This window comes from Typopeltis vanoorti, chromosome 1 (assembly GCF_054136105.1).
Source record: "Typopeltis vanoorti isolate ZY-2024b chromosome 1, IOZ_Tvanoo_1.0, whole genome shotgun sequence".
Lineage (NCBI taxonomy): Eukaryota > Metazoa > Arthropoda > Arachnida > Uropygi > Thelyphonidae > Typopeltis > Typopeltis vanoorti.
In genome coordinates, this window is record NC_143549.1 from 159814161 (window position 1) to 159833020 (window position 18860).

At 33.8% G+C, this 18860-nt stretch overlaps 1 protein-coding gene across 1 annotated transcript in view; it reads right to left on the bottom strand.

Annotated features, from left to right (window-relative positions):
• Positions 1–4831, bottom strand: part of LOC150110581 (uncharacterized) — an 851360-nt gene extending 846529 nt beyond the window's left edge. Inside the window, 2 exon segments of the mRNA XM_090402114.1 lie at positions 2810–4294; positions 4811–4831. Of these exon segments, the coding sequence (XP_090258240.1) occupies positions 2810–4294; positions 4811–4831 (1506 nt within the window).
• Between the last annotated feature and the right edge of the window lie 14029 nt (positions 4832–18860).

Sequence of the window (18860 nt, forward strand, 5' to 3'; positions counted from 1 at the left end):
TGAAAATAAAAAGACGCCCTAAAAATAAACACAGAAGGAATGAAGTATTAAGGTGTTGAACAAGAAATCGAATTCAGAAAATATGACTCGTTCCTAATAATTACATTCATTGCTCTTTTTTTATATGTTAGTGATTCATGATCTACAACCTCGCTGTGATATGTCTTTATAAGTGCAGTGTAAGTAAATAAGTTTTTTTTTTTCATCTTTCAAGCACCTTCGAAGAAACCAGCAGTAGTCTCCCATCGTATCATTTTCGTTTCTTCATTACAGCGATGTCCTATTGGAACAGTTCGCACCTCTATTCACTCAAAGAACTAAGGTTTTTAGGAAAGAAGTCTAAGTAAAAGCAATATCAAATGTTCATCAACATGCTACTTTCGGGTTGGTATATCAGCTTTATTATTGACTATAACACCTTCAGCGATATTTCTGAATGACTTCCGCGCTAGTTCAATTTTATCCAGATTCTTTTTTTTTTTAATTATTTATCTTTTAAGAATTCCCTAATTTGTGTTCCATCAAATATAGTCCCTTTAGGTTTGGCTTCTAGAATTTTCGAAAACCATTCAGTTGGGTAATATGGATTGGTGCCCATTTTTGCTCAAAGTTTTAATAAAATTAAAGATCAAACTAAGGCTTACGTTTCTCTTCCTGCTGTAAAATGTATTGGTGAGGATTGCAATTTCTTGTCATATGGGTTCTATCGTTGCTCTGCTGTCTCATAAGAACAAAAGAGAAGCTGTGTGCGTGTGTGTGTGTGTGTGTGTGTGTGTGTGTGTGTGTGTGTGTGTGTGTGTGTGTGTGTGGTTTTAATGCTTCTTCCATATTTAGCACTGAATTGCCACAAATATCACAGTGTACCTTAGTTCATTGATCAACTTCGGTATATTTTCAAATGTGAGATGTTATAGAATGTTTTTTTTGTTCCTGATAGTATTATTTAAAAAAAAGGTATTTCAAGTTTATTTTGGAAGTGTCTAGAAACAAGTGTCAGTCTTTTGGCTCATGAGTTTCATTTCGCTAAATTCCATTATTTTTGTCTAAAAATATGAAGCCAAGTTTAATATTTAAATCCGAAGGTAGCCCTCTAGTAAACAAACTCGATTTTTCATTCGGCAAAAAAGGGCAATCAGAAGACTACACATAATTAACAGACATAATACACAAACACTCAGCGTTTAATTAAAGTTTCTGTGGATAACAAATACATGCTTAAAACGAACTCTAATAGATTCAAAATGTTTTTTTAAATAAATTCAAATCGTTAACATGATTTCCGAATTTCTTGATTTTAGGTGACGCTTGCTGAAAATTTTCAAATGCTTTCATCTGATGAAATAGTTTTTTTTTTATCTACACCGAAAATAAAAGTGTCGGCATGAGCATGCGATAATGGTCATGCTGGGCTGAAATATCTAAATAATAAAGCACTGGTTGTTAATGTAGTATTAAAGTTTGTGTACGATATCAAATATTTGCTTTTCATAAGAATATCCTGATACATTAGTTAAACAGGAACTAAAAGCTGTTGTATGATATTCTAGTCCTCCAAATCGTACAATATTCTTCTGTCTGAATCCATTAAGTTAAATTAACTGAACTGCGACAACAACGAGAAGTTTACTTTCTTTTTTTCCTTTATTTCACGTCCAAAGTAATGAAAGTATGCAGTCCTTACAGCGCAAGTATAGTTACCAACTATGCATACACCATAAAAAAGTAGTTCCGGTTTGTTTTACAGCCTCTAACTTTTAAATATGACATAATAAAATATTAAACACACACACACACACACACACACACACACACACACACACACACACACACACACACACACACACACACACACACACACACACACACACACACACACACACACACACACACACACACACACACACACACAAAGATTCTGAAACTTCCTTCTCAGTGCGGCTGAGAACTACTCTATCAGGTCTAGTTTATTTTACAGGACTGTTTTGATATAAAACAGGCTCACTCTCGTTCCGGCATGTTCGCCATACCTCCATTAATTTTCAAACTACCACTACATGCCTGAGAATCACAACAGCTACAAAAAAAGGAAGTTAATAACAATCATTAAAAAGTTTAGGATTACTGATAATTAAATCTTTTTGTGATGGGAGTTTTTGGATTCGGATTCAGTACCACAAAATACATTAAAATTATCAAACTTAACCTGATTTCAATAATGCAGGTTGTAGTTTTTGTTGACCACTCTTATTTGTAAATATTAATTATACTTAGTAACTATAAAATTGCGTAATTAATATGTATGATAATGTTTATAATTATAAATGTTTATGTATCATTATAAGTGGTTAATACGCCTTGTTTGCAGATATTAAAATTGAGAGTTATTAATATGAGAGAAGAGAGGAGATAAAAATGAAGGTAACTTCTATCATTGAAGACAGCCTGAAAATTTTTGAAACCTCATTTAGTTTTCTCATTTAGAAAATGAATATATAATCCAAAACAATTTATTTACTCGAATGAAAACACACACACACATAAACCAAAGGATATTCAGTTTCACTCTGTGATCGGTGAATATTACACCTCTGATAAGTACACCTTTATTCACATATATATTAACCACATAATTTAAGAAAAATTATCCAGAAAAAAGATGTTTCCACCAGTACATTTTTTCTATTATTCAAAAATAAAAAAGTATCCATTAATCTATTTTAGGCGTAATCATATCCATTTTACTTTTCTTCAGTAAATTATTTTCAGCAAGTTAAATTTGAATTAGCTCTAGAGCATACAAAAACCATACCTTTTCTGTTCCCATTATCGACTTCTCTTCATCTCCAGCACTCTGAGTACTCCGATTACTGAAACGGCTATGTAAAGACTCGTGATGAGATGAACATGATGCTCTCTCAGGAGAAAGGCGATTCACGTCATCTACTGATAAGAAATCGCGTTTCTTCGAGCTTCGATTTTTATCGGTTGTTTGAAACCGACGTAACAGATTGCTCTTGAAATTAGCACCAAATGCTGACTCCTCACCAAATATTGTGTTAGATGGCGTTGACGTAGGCGGAAGAAGAGTGGTAAATGCTTCTTCTATAACGGATGATTGAAGCTTCCTGAGATCGAAATCAACTAAATCACACGGAGTAATTCCTTGGTTGTTCCGCTGAGATATTTTAGCTCCACTTTCGATCAGTAGATGCACACATTTCCAGGGCACTTGTTCTTGACACACTGCTAGATGCAGAGGGGTCACTCCGTAGTGATCTTGGATGTTAGGGATAGCACTGTACTTCAGTAATAAACGCACCATGCTGGCACTTCCCAAAGTTACAGCTAGAAAGAGAGGCGGAAGGCTATAAAGTGTTTCATGGGTATATTCATCTTCGTATGACACTTGGCGATCGTCTTGCATAATGTACACAGTTCTAAGAGCCAAGATTAAATCTGGCCTTACTGTAAGAAAGGTTCTTGGCGAGGATGGTGGTCCCGGAGAACCATTGCTAGCATCACTATGGTTACTAGGACTTGAATTAAAAACAAATCGAGCCATTTCTGGACTCAAAAGATGACTAACACGTCGTGCTGGTTCACCTACAGTTTCGCTTTCTCCAATGGTTGGAGAAATGCTGCCATGCCTCCAAGATGCACTACAAGGCAGCATAGGTATTCCTCCTTCGTTAGGATCTACTCCATATTTAAGAAGAATCCTGGCCACATCGAGTGAATTATATTCTACAGCAAGATGCAAGGCATTGATAAAGATGGCTGGAGTATCATGTTCTGTTGACACACTTTCACGACGGTCTAGCCTATCTAGAAGGGTCTGACTCTTTCTTAATAAGATTTCTACCTCTTGACTAACACAGTGACTGTGAGAGTCATAACTTGACTTGTCTAACAGACTGCCGTGAAGGTTTACGGAAAACTTACCATGATGAAGTTCCAACATACGTTTCACAAATATTGGATCGTTATGGCGGATGGCTGATTCTAGTTGTTCAGTTTCAAATGTGAAATCATTAATGCTGGAAGCCAAGCTACACGCTCCTCCACCAAACGAACTGGATGAGGGAAACGGACCTTGTTGGACATAATGTCCTGCTAGAGAATGATAGGAGTTTGTAGGAGAGGGAACATCGGCTGAAATTGGAACTCCCTCTTCGTTGGGAGAAGAAGCAGGCACGGGTAAGGTGTGAATGGTATGGTTAGGAGTTGAATGGACGGCAAGGGAAGCTGGGTGACTGCGAGACGTGCTGTACAAATATTCCGTTTGCGGAGGTATCTGAAATTGGAAAAATTTTCAATATGTTAAATTGCAAATTATTTAATTACAAGTCAGTATGAATTTAAAACAAACTGATAGCATTTGATCAACTTAACGATAATAATGTACACAAATTTTAAACATTTGATTATTTTTTGGTGAATGTGAAAAAAAAATTTCAAAGACTTCGTTGTTTTTCCATTTTATATATGTGGCGTTAAGGAAGAGAAGAATCAAAAATTGCCAAAATGAATTATATGCAATTGCGTGATTTTTTTCAATAGAAGGTTGTTATTGTTGTTGTCGATATTACTCCTAGTTATCTAAGACCAAGTAGCACATTTTCATACCTGTCAATTGTGGGTACATTGTATACATTATGTGTATATATTTTGGAAAGCAAGTAAACACAGTTACAAAACACTTTTCAAATCATACTGGTTTAGAACCTCCATTGGCATCCTATAAAATGGAAAGTCTATATCTAATTATTATTATTGTTAGATGTTAGATTTTTTTATTTATATAAATCACAGAAAATATATTAAGCGGCATATATTACTGATATTACTGTGCATATATATATTCTCTTTTCTGTAATAAATTTTATCAAAATCTATAGAAAGTAATTAACTAATCTATGCGACTGAAAATTGATGTTTCACTAATGAATTTTAATATGGCATCTCAAATTATATCGAAATCTCTGAAATAGTTTATATCCTGATACTCAACTCACTAATGTATGGAGAAATACATCAAACCTGTTTAATAGAAAGGTTAAATCGTACCTTTTCTTCATGAATTTCAGTAGCTGTATTAAATTCCATCAAAATTCATTTAATCTAATAGTTTATGGGTTAACAAAACTTCCTCTTTCAAGCTGCGTACCTTGTCAAGACATTTAAAAATGAATAAAATAAAAATAAAATAAATCTAAGGATGATAGCAATAGTTTAGTCTGTAAACTATGAAGAAACGGAACTTAAAATTTATGACTAGAAAATCACTCAAAATACTTGAGTCCAATACTTATAATGAAATTCGTAGCTCAAATTTTTCTTATTTTCATCGAAACATTTAATACATTAATAACAAATCCACAAACGTTTGTAGGTAGACAGAAAACCAACGTAAGCGTTGAAAACATTTCTTTAATATGATGTTATAAAACCGTTGCCAGAAAATGAAGCAATGTTTGATGTGGGGGAGGTTTAGTGTTAGTAATACTGTTGCCTAATCAAGAGTTTTTCTTTTTGTTCCGTCCTTAAGAAGGGTTTGTTTTTCTGTTTATTAGTTAAAAATCAATTATTAATACTAATACCGCCGTGCATTACATAGTTTTTACTTATTAGTAAACATATGAACAGCTTACCACATGTTACCTTTGTTATATTATCGGTTTCAGCCATTCTCAACTTTGAATTAATTTCTTTTTGGATTTCGCTTCTCATTCTCAACAACTTTAATTTGTTAATTATTAGTAGAATATTCTTTTTGTATCAATTTTTAATTATCGCATTAAAACTACATTTTATACTGAAAGTAACGAGAATACTTGTATGTTCCATCACATTACATCAGTCAGTTTAGAAAAAAACTCTCGTTTCCATCTACAAATCTCCACCTTAATAAATAACATGGTTTTGTTAAGATAAGTCCAACCATGAGGCAAATAAACAATTTTTCACTTATGCCTTCTTTATGTAATAAACTATGTAATTAGGCAGTACACAACTTTTTTTCTCTCTTAGTTTCGCTCGTTGGTTCGTGAAATTTTAAAGCAAAAAGAGTATTCTGGATTAATCAGGATCCAATAATCATCAAAATTAAGACTGCTCATTTATTAATGAAAATTTGGAAAGAAATTTCAAATTACTGCGTTCCTTTTCTGCTTTATAATTTCTGGTTCTATACTGCTTTGCCATTGAAAGGAATCCCTCCTTTTTTTAAAAAAAAATTATTTTGTTTTTCTGTGTTCAGAAATGACCATAGAAGAACAAAATAAATTTTAAAAAAAGGAGGAATAGGGCTGAAAATGACTAATTGAAATATTGTGCTCCTCAAATCACTGATAGTCATACCCAGTGCAAGCACTGGGTATTATATTTTCACTACTCGATCGAGTCATTGTTTGTGCTGCCTACTGGAATTGATGTACTATCGGTTTTGTAACCGCTCTTGTGCTGAACTGTTATAAAGAAATGTGATACAAAAATGGTAACCGACAGCTAAGGCTTACTTTTGGTCGATCGCATCCTGTCTGTGATTCCTTATTTCTACCAGTTATTATCCAAATGGAAGTAAATGTTGCGGATGTGCTGATCATTTTTATACATTTTGCAAAAGGAATTCCCTGGCAATTCAGTGGTTTCCATTGTTTTTGCTATGATTTTTCCTGCTGTAAGGTTGTCTTGAAATGTCAATTATATCACGCTTTGAGCAACATAAGTGAATTATTAGAGTATACTGGTTGTATAACTTTCGATTTTTTTCTAACTTTCTTCAAAGGGAGTGTATGTACACATCCTTTTCTCCTATTAAAATCAGCTGTTATTGATTAATTTCTTTATTTAAATGAATATGGGTAGTAGTTAATCAGACCTAAGAAGTATTGCATCATGTGCAGCGTGCTAAATGTTTGGGAACTGCAGCAATGATACTGAGCTACAAGTTCCAAAAAAATATTTAATAAACTGCCATACTGAGAAATTGTAAAAGTGCCTAAGGTTTCCGTTTTTTTTCTGTTCTTATCACGAATCCTTTCCAGAAGGTATGCTTTTTATAGACACAGTAACGCGCCAATTCGATAAAAGCGCTGATCACTAGTTTGTGGCTCCATGCTCAGTGTGGCTCAGCAGTTTAGTTTTGTACAGACAGCACGGAACTCTACTGAGCGAAACTATCTGCCGCAAATTCCCATAGGACAATGGTCGATTCTTTCTTCCTGAAACGCATGGATTCAAATAAATAAATCGGTAACAGTAATGGGAATACAATTATTTACTAAGTAAATAAAAAATAATAAATCAAAATATCTTCTCATCTCACAAACAAGGGCAGATATTCAGTTATACCATAATATAAATTCCTCTTATTACACGGCGCCCTCTAGAATAACTAGCAGACTACCACTTTTCTCATATTTTTAGAAACTTTTTATTGCTTGCCCTATTTCAAATGATACACCCATTGAAGTAAGAAGCGTCATTCGCATAAGTGGCTTATATTATCATGTTTGGCCTATTTTAGGATATTATTGTAGTCAACTTTGTTAGTTTTTTTTCCTGAAATGTCACCTTTTCCTTTTATGCAGGTGCTTTAGATGTATCTCGCGCTACACTCTAAAAGCACATTCAAAATTACTTGACACGAAATATTTTCATATGCTTTTTTTTTTCTTTTCCTAGAGTCCTTGAGTTTAAAGAACTTGTTAGTTTCTTTCTTGAGGAGAAAATAAAAACTCTTTCATTTCTTATATTTGGAGAACTTAACAACACATGAGATTTTACTAGGCTTCCTTTTCTCAATCGACTAACATTTATATATATATATATATATAAACATCTTCGATGATAGTGTGCTGAAACACATTGAGAATTATAAACTATATCTACAGAAGAGTTTCTCAAGAGTTTCTTTACCATTACCGGAACTCTTTCATTATTTCAAATTGTTTTCACATTTTCACATCGGTCCTTAACGACTGCGCAGAGAACTAAACTATCGTTATTTCGTTTTCTTTTTGCTTCGCTCAAATGAATATTTGTGGCACCAGTCAACTACAACACAGAATTGTTCGGAAACAACAACACACATTTCTTACTTAAAGAAATCCACTATTGTCGTGGAAACAACATTATGTCATGTTGATCTATTTTATGAAACTCTTTGTGTTCTCAATGTTTTTATATAAAGACACATATTCATACTCTATACGTGTCTTTTCCTGCTCCTACTATTCTGATTATTCTTCAACAAGAATCAGAAGAGTAGGAGTTATCTTTCAAATGGCAAAGTATTCATCTCTCTCTCTCTCTCTCTCTCTCTCTCTGTCTAGCTCATTCTCTTTTAAACTGATGTTAAATGTCATTTTTTTCAGTTCGATGCGTTTCGAAATTTGCGCAGAATGCAATGAAGTGGTCTTCCACTCAATCACATAATCTTTATGATTAATATTAAATATTATAAGACATACTCATTTTATTTAATTTTTGTGATTATTTTTAGAACATCACTTCCAGTTCTGTTCTTTAGAAGAAACAGATGCAACGAAAGAATAAGACGAGATGCTGACTCAGCAATTTTGAATCTAAACTGTGTCTTGATGTTGGCCAGCAGCTCCTCTTGTCTTATAGGCATAGAAGAAGATGAAGGAAAGATGATGATGTTCTACAACAATTCCCTTTACAAAAGACTGTATAAAAGGCGCAAGAGAAAGAGAAAGAGAGGAACTCATCTTTTATGAGAAAGTGATTGAAATCAGTCTGAGAGAGTGTCTACTAAAGATTTCAGTAATCGTCAATACGTTAAAAAGCTGAGACATAATTTGTCACACCAATCCAACAGACAGAATACGATGGTTCGGATAATCGGAAACTATATGATGGAACTCTGTTATAATGGAGAAACATGTGCCTTCTCTTCATTGAGGCCCAAGGAAAGTCACCATTCAACACTTGTGGTCGTATTTACTGGTGTACGGAACCTGCCAGTGAAAATTCGTTCTACTCTGGAATGCTGACTTTTACCAGCTCATAAATGTTTATTGTGGGTATTATCTACTTCATTTCAAGAACAAAACTTCTTGCTCATACAATGCTCTTTAAGCATCCAACGGCAAAAGTTCACTCGCTGTTCATAATCTGCCTCTTCAGTGTCCGTATTTTATTTGCAAATGATATGGATGTATAAGCTTTTTACTTCACGTTATCCAGTGTTCTAGGAAAAAAACTCAAAGCAGTGAAAAATTCTTCGAGTACTTTATAGGCTTTCGTTTGTTTGTTGGAATTACGTTGAATATTCTGATTAATTAGTTAAGTTCAGATACATCCAATGTTTTGGTGTACTACAGATGATGTGCATCAATAAATTATATTCGATTTGGAACATGATCAACAGAGTACAAAACAACGGAATACTATTTACATTTGCGAGAACGGTTTGAGAAATAGACTACGCATAGACGACCACAATAAGTTCATGGTCATCACGAAAAATACTAGTGGCCATCTGGGGAAATAACTGTTTCCTCATTCCACCGTTTTGAAATGGAACACTTGTCAATATAATCTTTTTTATCTAAAACGAGTCAAGGAATGAAACCCGTGGAAATGGTCATATTTTTCTTTGCAACCCTTGCATAAAGATGCATTGCACTTTACCACTTATAATTTCATTTAGTTGTAAGACAAGATTCATAACTGGCAATACATGTTAGCTAAAGAATTGCTGTTATCAGTAGGTACTTCCTCAAACACTTCCAATGTACAGTTCAGTCACATTAAAAACCACCATTGGAGATAGGCTGATAACATCCTTTCTATAAACTGGCTCCACAAAATATCTCAAACAACAAATAAAAATCCCTGTTACGGGGATGACAGTAACAGAAAGACGAATCGGAAACACTTATTCAAAATGAGTCTTATTATAAATGTTGCACACACATATAACAATAACTAACACCATGGATGATCAACAATTCTTCCATGTGTGAAAAATGTTTCCAAACATCCTGTTTATCCTCAGAGAACAAAAAATAATATTGATAACCTGCATTGGATACAAAAAATTCCATTTGTGTTATAGTCACAAAAAAGGAGGGGAATTTATCTATATTTCATCTCAGTATACACTGTGAAATATGTTTTATTTGCGTGCATAAATTACAGAAAAACATTTCAAAGAATCCACAAAAGGAGAAATATCTCATCACCAGTCTGAACATAAACTAGGCTTGATTATATAACTGTGATTCAACTAAATGTGAGTAAATGGTCTCATACAGCAGTATATTTTTTACCAGACTACTTTGTGTTTTTCGTGCGTGACGTAATGGTACTTTGGTAGGACATGTGACCAGTTAATAAAACTTTATCTGCCGAATTTGTTTTCGTAATCATCATACTTAAACTTAGATTCTGTTTCATGATAGGAGAGTGTATGTCTTAGCAAAATATCGTAGTAACTTAGAAAAATAATGAACAATCCTTATTAAGCAGCCTTGAAATCAACAAAACTATATACGTATTGTATTTATAATTGTAATAATTGTTTCTAAACAAATAAATAACAGAAGAAAATGTAGGACGGGTTATTTAGAATAAGTACCAAAACAGTCTAAGCTACAAGACATCAGATTATTATATCATTATCGTCCTCAGATTATTGACATACACCTATATTACATCCTATATACAGAGTACAAGATCGTATTATAGTAGAAGACGATTGCGTTTACATTATTACTGAACTCCTAAGAACATGTTCCTTCAAATCATTCTGTCACCTATCAGAACATTCAGATCTTATATTTCTGCTTTCTAGAGAACTTCTGCCTGCATCAATATACCTGGATGTGGATTTTCCTCTAAGTCTTTTTACTGTCATCCTGGCATCCTGTTTTGCTAACATTTCCTCTCCAATTCTGTTTGGGACCATACTAACTGAGTTTGGCTGTGTACACACATCTTGAATACGAACCATTTCAAGTCCCTTCTTGATATCTTCATCTTTATATGATTCTTCATTTAATCATCTGTTCAGTCCCATACTTTTCCTCAGAACATTCATATCTATAAGTCTCCTCCCTTTTCTTTGATGAACTATTTTATTTTATTTTATTTTATTCAATTTTATAAATTAAAATTGGATTAAATACTTTTTATTTACTGCTATTTACTGTTTAGACAATAATTTTTCTCTCTTATTCCATATAATATATTCAACTCCCCATCATTTCAACTTCGCTTATTCTGTTCTCTATTTTTTCCATATATAATTTTGCAATTGTCACTAAAAATTGTTCTTGAAAATCTCAAGTGTCTCACTTTTTCTATAGGTTTTTCCTTTGAAAATGCACTTGAAGTTTTCCACGTTTTCCTGTTTATTCCTCGTCACTCTCAACCCATCATCTTCATCAATATTTCCTTTAATTCTTCTTTAAGGAATATTATACAGGCGATAATCCAACTCACTGATCTTCAACTGTTGTTATGCATTACTGCTATTGTCATTCATATTTGTTTTTACAAGTGTTTATTAATATTATTTCTGCATTAGAGGTGTGTATTGTTCAAATGGCTCATGTTTATTAAATATCAAAGCCTATGTATGTGAGAAACTCTCTTTTCACGTGTACCCCTGCAAATTAAATTATGGTATTATTAGAAGACACTAAGACGTTCTTTATCTTTAATATGTGTGTCTTTTCCATTCTTAATTCTGTTTCTTGTTGTATGTGATATATTGGAGGGGAGGGAGACATTATTTTCATCAGATAGATTTCATTTTGGGAAGGTGATTCGTCTTTTGGTCTCGATGTAGCTGCTAAAAATCCGAAGTTAGGCTGAATTTACAGTTTACTCTAAAACAGAATGAATTAAAAAGAACTGCAAAACCTACATTATCTGCACATAGTTTTCAACATTTACTACTCGACCAATACCAGAATCATCTTCTCAAAAGGAATCCACCTGATCAAAATGGTACACCACAGTGTCTCACGTAATAAAAGAAAACGATAGGATTAAGACTCAAATAAGAATCTTCAGTTTGTCAAAAGAGCAAGTTCGAGGTTACTGTTTAAATAAGACGTATTTGCTAATAATAATAATATAATATAATTTGAAATCTGAATTGCTCATTTATATAATCTTTGATATGAAATAGTTAAACTGTTGATTAAAAAATTTAAATTTCAAGTGTAGCCGTAATTTAATAAATTAACAGAAGATTTTGCTAGAAACGCAGTTAATGTTTTCTCATATTGGTAAATATACATGACAGTGGAACAAATTACCAAACAAATGCCTGCTGCTTTCATTAGTTACCTTTGTGTTAGAAATGAGCTCCTTGCGAATATATTTCTCTATATTTGGCATTACTAATTCAAAGTTCGATTTTAAAATTGAAAATCTAAGAATATTTGAAATTTAAAAATATATGCAGTAATTCTGTTTTAAAATCGTACCTTGAAGTACGATTTAAAAACCACAATTACTGTATATATTATGCATGAATGATGACTGCCGAATTCATGTACACACTCACACAAAGAGAAAATATGAGAGCAATATTATCTACACTATTTTAGAATTTCGAGAATTATGTTGTAATCGAAATGTTTACCCTTTCGTTGCAAAATATTATCTGATCACTAAAAATAATAAGTAGTAAGAGTGGAATTGAAATACTCAGTGAAGGAAAGCTAAGTATAGATGGCTTATTTAAATTTCTGTCAGCTAAGAAGAGGAACGATAATTTTTGATGTTTTGCTTCGGGCATTATGATTCGCTTACATGCCACTGGTTTCTTACATCTGAGAAGAAATATTTTTAAATTCTGACATCATAATCCATAACGAACTGAATCCATAATGTTCGGACATAGATTCAGTTGAAATAATTAACGAAAGAGTATCCATGATATATAAAATTTTGATTGATTATCAAATAAAAATTGAAATCTAGAAAAAAGGCACCTTCTGGGAAAAGTGAAGAAACTAGAACCTCACATTAGCAGCAGAAACTGTGGATCAAAATATACACATAGGTGATGGTTAGCCGAAGTAAGAAGAGAAACTGAAGGGGGAGAAGTAGCGACTTCGTTACTTACTAGATTCAATCAATCCTCCAACGAATCCTTTTCATCATTATCTAGGTAATTTGAATAACTACTTACCGCAAACAAAAAGCCAAATATCCAGAACTATTCTATAAAAACGACTGACTATTGTAAGTATCCATACCTTGGGTGGTTTAACGGTAAACTCGCCAAGGTCACTCTGCACACCGAACGGATACACTTGCTGCGGGGGCTGACGGACACCCGTACTTGAAGGAGACAAACAGCTGTCGCTGGACTGTACTCCGAAGGATGACCCACTATGACCTGCTGCAGTCATTGAGGGATCAGGTGGCGAGGATGCTCGACCGAAACCAGACCACTTCATGGCGATACCGAAGCCGACGTGTGTCACCGGTACTCCACATACCGACTGCCGTCGTCTTAATAGCGGAGTTGACCGATCCAGCATGCGCCAATCGATACCTACACAGAGGGCGTTGCTACATGCATGCACACACACACACGCACGCACGCACATTGATAGAGGGAAGTAGTAGGGTTCTAGTGTCTCAAGCACTATAGCAACATATGATTATACAACGGGACAGTTATCACACTGAAGCCTTGTAGCAAGAAACGGTAACAAATTGAACATTTAGTCAAATATAGCGAGAAAAGATAGGTAGATAGATAGATAGATAGATAGATAGAGAGAGAGAGAGAGAGAGAGAGAGAGAGAGAGAGAGAGAGAGAGAGAGGTGGAAAGGAAGTTGATATAGATATACTGAGTAAATCTAATAATAAACAATATTACGATAAATCATTAAAAGCTCGCAGATTAAAATGCAAAGTTATATTTACAAATATTTAAAAAGAAAACTAAGAGAAGAATGAGATTGGATAACATTGGATAAATAAATAAAACTCTTTAAAATAGTTAAATATGACAATAAATCGTTAAAACTCTCAGTTTAAATAAACTGAACTTATTTTTAAAAGGAAAATTAAGAAGTATTAGATTAAAGGAAGAAAGTTTAAATGGGGAAAAATTTTACTGCTGCGAGTATAATGAATAATAAAACCCATCAAGGAAAAACTGAAAGAAACTAGAGAGACAGAGAGATAGAAATTGAAATAAATTAATGAAAAAAATCAAGAAATAAAATAACAACACGGAACTTCTGTAAGAATGGTCATAAACTCAAAATAGAATGGTGGAAAATTCCATATCGAGGAACTAATTTTCTTGAATCCATCTCAGAGAATAATTGCTATGTTGAAACGAACCTTGATATGTAAGTATAATCAAGTCGTTTATCCTCTTACAAGGTCTTGATGAAACCTTACCTGAACAAATTTGGTCACTTGGGTTTCAAGGGGATAAAGCTGTGGAAAGTGTGCAAAAAAGAGTTACAAAGATTATATGGGGATTATGGGAATAAATTGAGAGTACGTGGACCTACAGACTCTGGTTAACAAGAGAAACAGGGGTGATATGATAGAGATTTATAACCTTTTAATTGGTGTTATAGGATATCGGTGGATGAAATTTTATGTGGGAAAAGAACACAGGGACACTCATGGAAGGAAGTTTGCTCGCAGTGAAAAAAGGGATAAGAGCGAGAGGTTTCCTTCACAGAGCAGCGAGTGAGTGGAATAGTTTGCTTCTTGAAGTGATGAGTGCATCTAATGTGAATGAGTTATCACAGCTGGTTTTCTTGGAATCCTAAAATCAGAAATACGCATAATAATGATATGCACAATAGTGGATAAACAATGTTAAAAAGAACATGAATTTTCAATTTTTCTGAAGGCAATACATTTCGCTTAAGCGTCACTTTATGCTGAAAGTATGGACTGAAATCATTGAACGAACAAACACCAACTGTATGAAGTTAATAAGCACGGATTTAGCTTAATTGCAACCGTGTCAGCGAAGTTCGTCAATGAAAGTATGCAATAGAGGTCTGGCAACTGATTTCAGTAGGTGATATAATTAAGCAACTTAAATGGACTATTGAGGCTTGCAAATATAATGTACAAGAAGAATTTATAATTCTATCAAAAGTATAATAGTTCATTCTACAAAAAAAAGTTCATTCTATCAAAAGTATAATAATCCTAGAGTATAGTGAGAACCATATGAAGAGCAGAATTTTAATATCTCATGTCTACTCTTCGAGTTCTAGGAATTGGACTGATGGTGCCAGGAATATCATATTACTTGAGCGAGTACTATTTTTGAGAAGCAAAAATAGTACTCGCTCTAAGGTAAATAATACATCATCTCTAAGGTAGCCATTCCAAGGGGAATGGCTACCTTAGAGATGATGTATCTATCCTATAGATCAACTAGGCGTCGGTTAATGATTTGAGAAACCGGAAAATCATATTACGTGCCTTTTGTAACATTATAAGTTTTCCGATACAGTTCATAATATGGTAGATGCGTAAGAATGGTATACGTGCGCAAACGTTGTTCTTAACTCTAAAGGCTCGCAGAATTATTACGTCAATTATATATTCATCTGTGTCGAATTTATGCGATTGTTAAATTTATACGATGGTGAAGTAAGAAACTTACAGGTGTAAAAGTTTGAAGAAAAGTACAGGCAGTATGCCTTTCGTCAAACCTTTCAAGGAAGAATTAGTTAGGCTCTGTTCTTCCGTTAGTCTGTTATAGTTTTCCGAAGAGGGGGGAGACCTTCCACATGATGCTCAAATATGTATACGATCGAGTTACATCCGAAAAGGCGAAATTTCACACTTCATCAGAAGCATTGTTGTTTTGGTTTGTTCGAAATATAATATCATATCGTATCAACAAGATACAGCGATACATTTGTGATATTTCGGTAGTCATCTGTTGAACAGAACCATCATGTCTGTTTTTTTTTTTTTTTTGGATTCGTTGCAAGACCTCGGAAAATAGTCACACAGTGTCACTGCTTTCTTTCAATCATTTAAATACATGAATTACTCCATATGTCACCTTCTCTAGTTTGTATCACGAATATTTGGATATCTTCCGGTCCATATTCCAGGACATGGTCTTTCCTTGACCACCGAAACTGCTTGGTAATTTCGTAAGTGGGGTCTCTTGGCTTGTTCATGGAATCTCCTCAACAATCCTCAATCATCAATAATGACGCATTATGAATCATTGAAACTGTATGTGGTAATTTACTTAAAATATGTTAAATAGAACATTTATAACGATAAAATTTATAACCATAAATTACAAGATCGTATTTGCTTTTCCAGTTATAACTGTTCGGTTCTATATATTTCAATTAATGTAACCGTTTTTCACAATTATTTATACTTTCAAGTATTTATCATTTATCGTTCCAATCCTAAAAGCTTACACTGCTATGGATCAGTATACAAATCAGCTGTGTAAAAGGGGAGAGGGATGAATTGAGCTCGACTTTTCTTTTGCATCCGAGTAACAGAGTTGAACATTGACTTTTGTAAAGTGCCTAGTAGCTGGAAATGCAGATACATATTTCTAGTCGATATGGCGATATTTTTGACCACTAGTATGGTTGCTTAAATCACACGACGACCCCATGCCGATGAATTTTCCTCTGAGGTTAATTAAAATCCCGATGTCTCTGAACCTAGAACAACGTCTTTTCACAGTGCGAATTGTTGTTGATGTTACGAAGGAAAATCACCCGCGACCACGTGAGTCATGGAGCTAATGTTTTTAATTAAAATGACTCTTACTTCTAGATAGTAAAGCTAAATAAGCATATCCATAACAGCACGTCAGTCGTGGGCTGAAATTTCAACTCCGCACTGCGGATTCTTTTTTTTTTTTTAATTACGTAGTTAGCCTCATTAAATATCTGGAAAACTGCGAGAAATATTATCATGTAAAACTAATTCTACTATAATTGTGAGCGTCATACTATCAAATATTAAATTACAGTAGCCAATATAAGTACAAAATATTCTCATCTACATGAACTTCAGTTTTCAGATGCAATGAAATACAATAACATATTAACTTAGCTAACTTAGTTACAATCTTAGTCGTAATAGATAGCGGATGTTTGAATTGTCTAGCTTAGGGGATTAATGTAATTGCAGTTAAGAGCACGAGATTAAGTATGGTTTCGTTTTAGTTGGAATTATAGCAGAAATAATTAAGGCTATGAGGCAAGCGTATTATGTCTCCTAATTGGATCTGTCGTTCGACTGGTTTGCCCGAACTGGAACACGCATTGTTCACTTCATAGCTGAAAATCAGTCATGAAGAAAACATGTTTTGCCAATACACCCCTGGTTAATCTGGTTTGCAGAAGGAAAAACACCTTCTCCTAACAACAGACATCTGCTTCTGTCTGAGATCATCTAGCTCAATTTCAGTTGAAAAAGTCAGAGGAAAATTCCTCTTACTCCTTGAAAATTCCTCCCCAGAAAAAAATCAAAATTCCTCTTATCCTTGAAAATTCCTCCCCTCAAAATTCCTTGGCAATAAAATCCCTCTTATCCCAGAATAATTTATCTTTTCTCCTCTTTGCCATTATAATATAAATTCAATATATCCACGTTAAGTCATCACAACAAATCAGGATGATACAACATTTTTATATAGTGCATTCCTATACTACGTGCCACAGGCATACCATTTCTTAAGCAACTTCCGTTGGAAATCTTTATTGCAAAACTAAGGCAACACGAATTGGAAATGTGTTTTCGCACTCTTATTTATTTTGCACAGCGGGTATATCTCTCGACAATAATCCCAAACTTCTTAATTCTTTTTTGCAGAAAATCCGATTGAAATTATTGATATGACAATATGGCATCGAATTAGACTGAAAGATGAGAGTACAGCGTATTAGCATTCTCTCGATAAGTCTGTCTGGCTCACGAACTTACTGGAATTTCTTAATCAGAGAACGTAAAAGCATCGTAAACTTAAAAACTGTGCTTACTCTTCCACTCCAGACACTACTTCAACATCTGCATATCCATTAAAAATTCCAGATTCGTCCATGTACGAATTATTGCTTACATGTCTGGGAAGATTTCTACAAAATCTCATTAAAATTGCACTCTGTGTTCAGCAGAGAACATTCAGACTGATTAATGATCCTTCTGTTACCAACCACTCATCGCTCTCATTGCACACATTCACTCAGTATACTCAGGCACAAAGGAGTATTCACTCCTTTTTGCCTCCTCTTCTAATACTCCCTCCTGTACTGTTCTTTCGAATTTGCTTCCATAACTTTAATACCCTCCTTAAAACCTATTAAAAAATTAAAAGTAGCAATCAATCAATAATATTTTGCAAGCAACATTCGCCTCTTTCTTGTACTACCTATTCATTGCCTTCATTCATTTTCGGTATTTGTGTCTTAAGGAAGAATAGGGAAACAAAGATTAACACTCTTCAATTCGATCATTAAATTTAGGATCCTTAACATGTATTTCTTCCATATATTATCCAGTACTCTTCAGAGAGCAACAGATTTTCATCCTATTTCTTCTTTCCGGTTTTTATTTTCATGGTTACAATTCTCTATTATGAACTGAAGTAATTTGGATAAATATATTACTTATCATCACCTTCAGCCTTCCAGAGTTTGTAGAAAATCGTAAATAAACATTTTCCCTAGTAATCTTTACTTTACATCAAACATTTGCAGAATCTCTTACTATCACTCCATATTTCTTAAGGCTTAGTGACTTTTACCTTGCCATTTCACTTTCAGATCAAGATATCATTCGACCAATAGGAATACAAGATATCATTCAATTTCATTCAAGATATCAT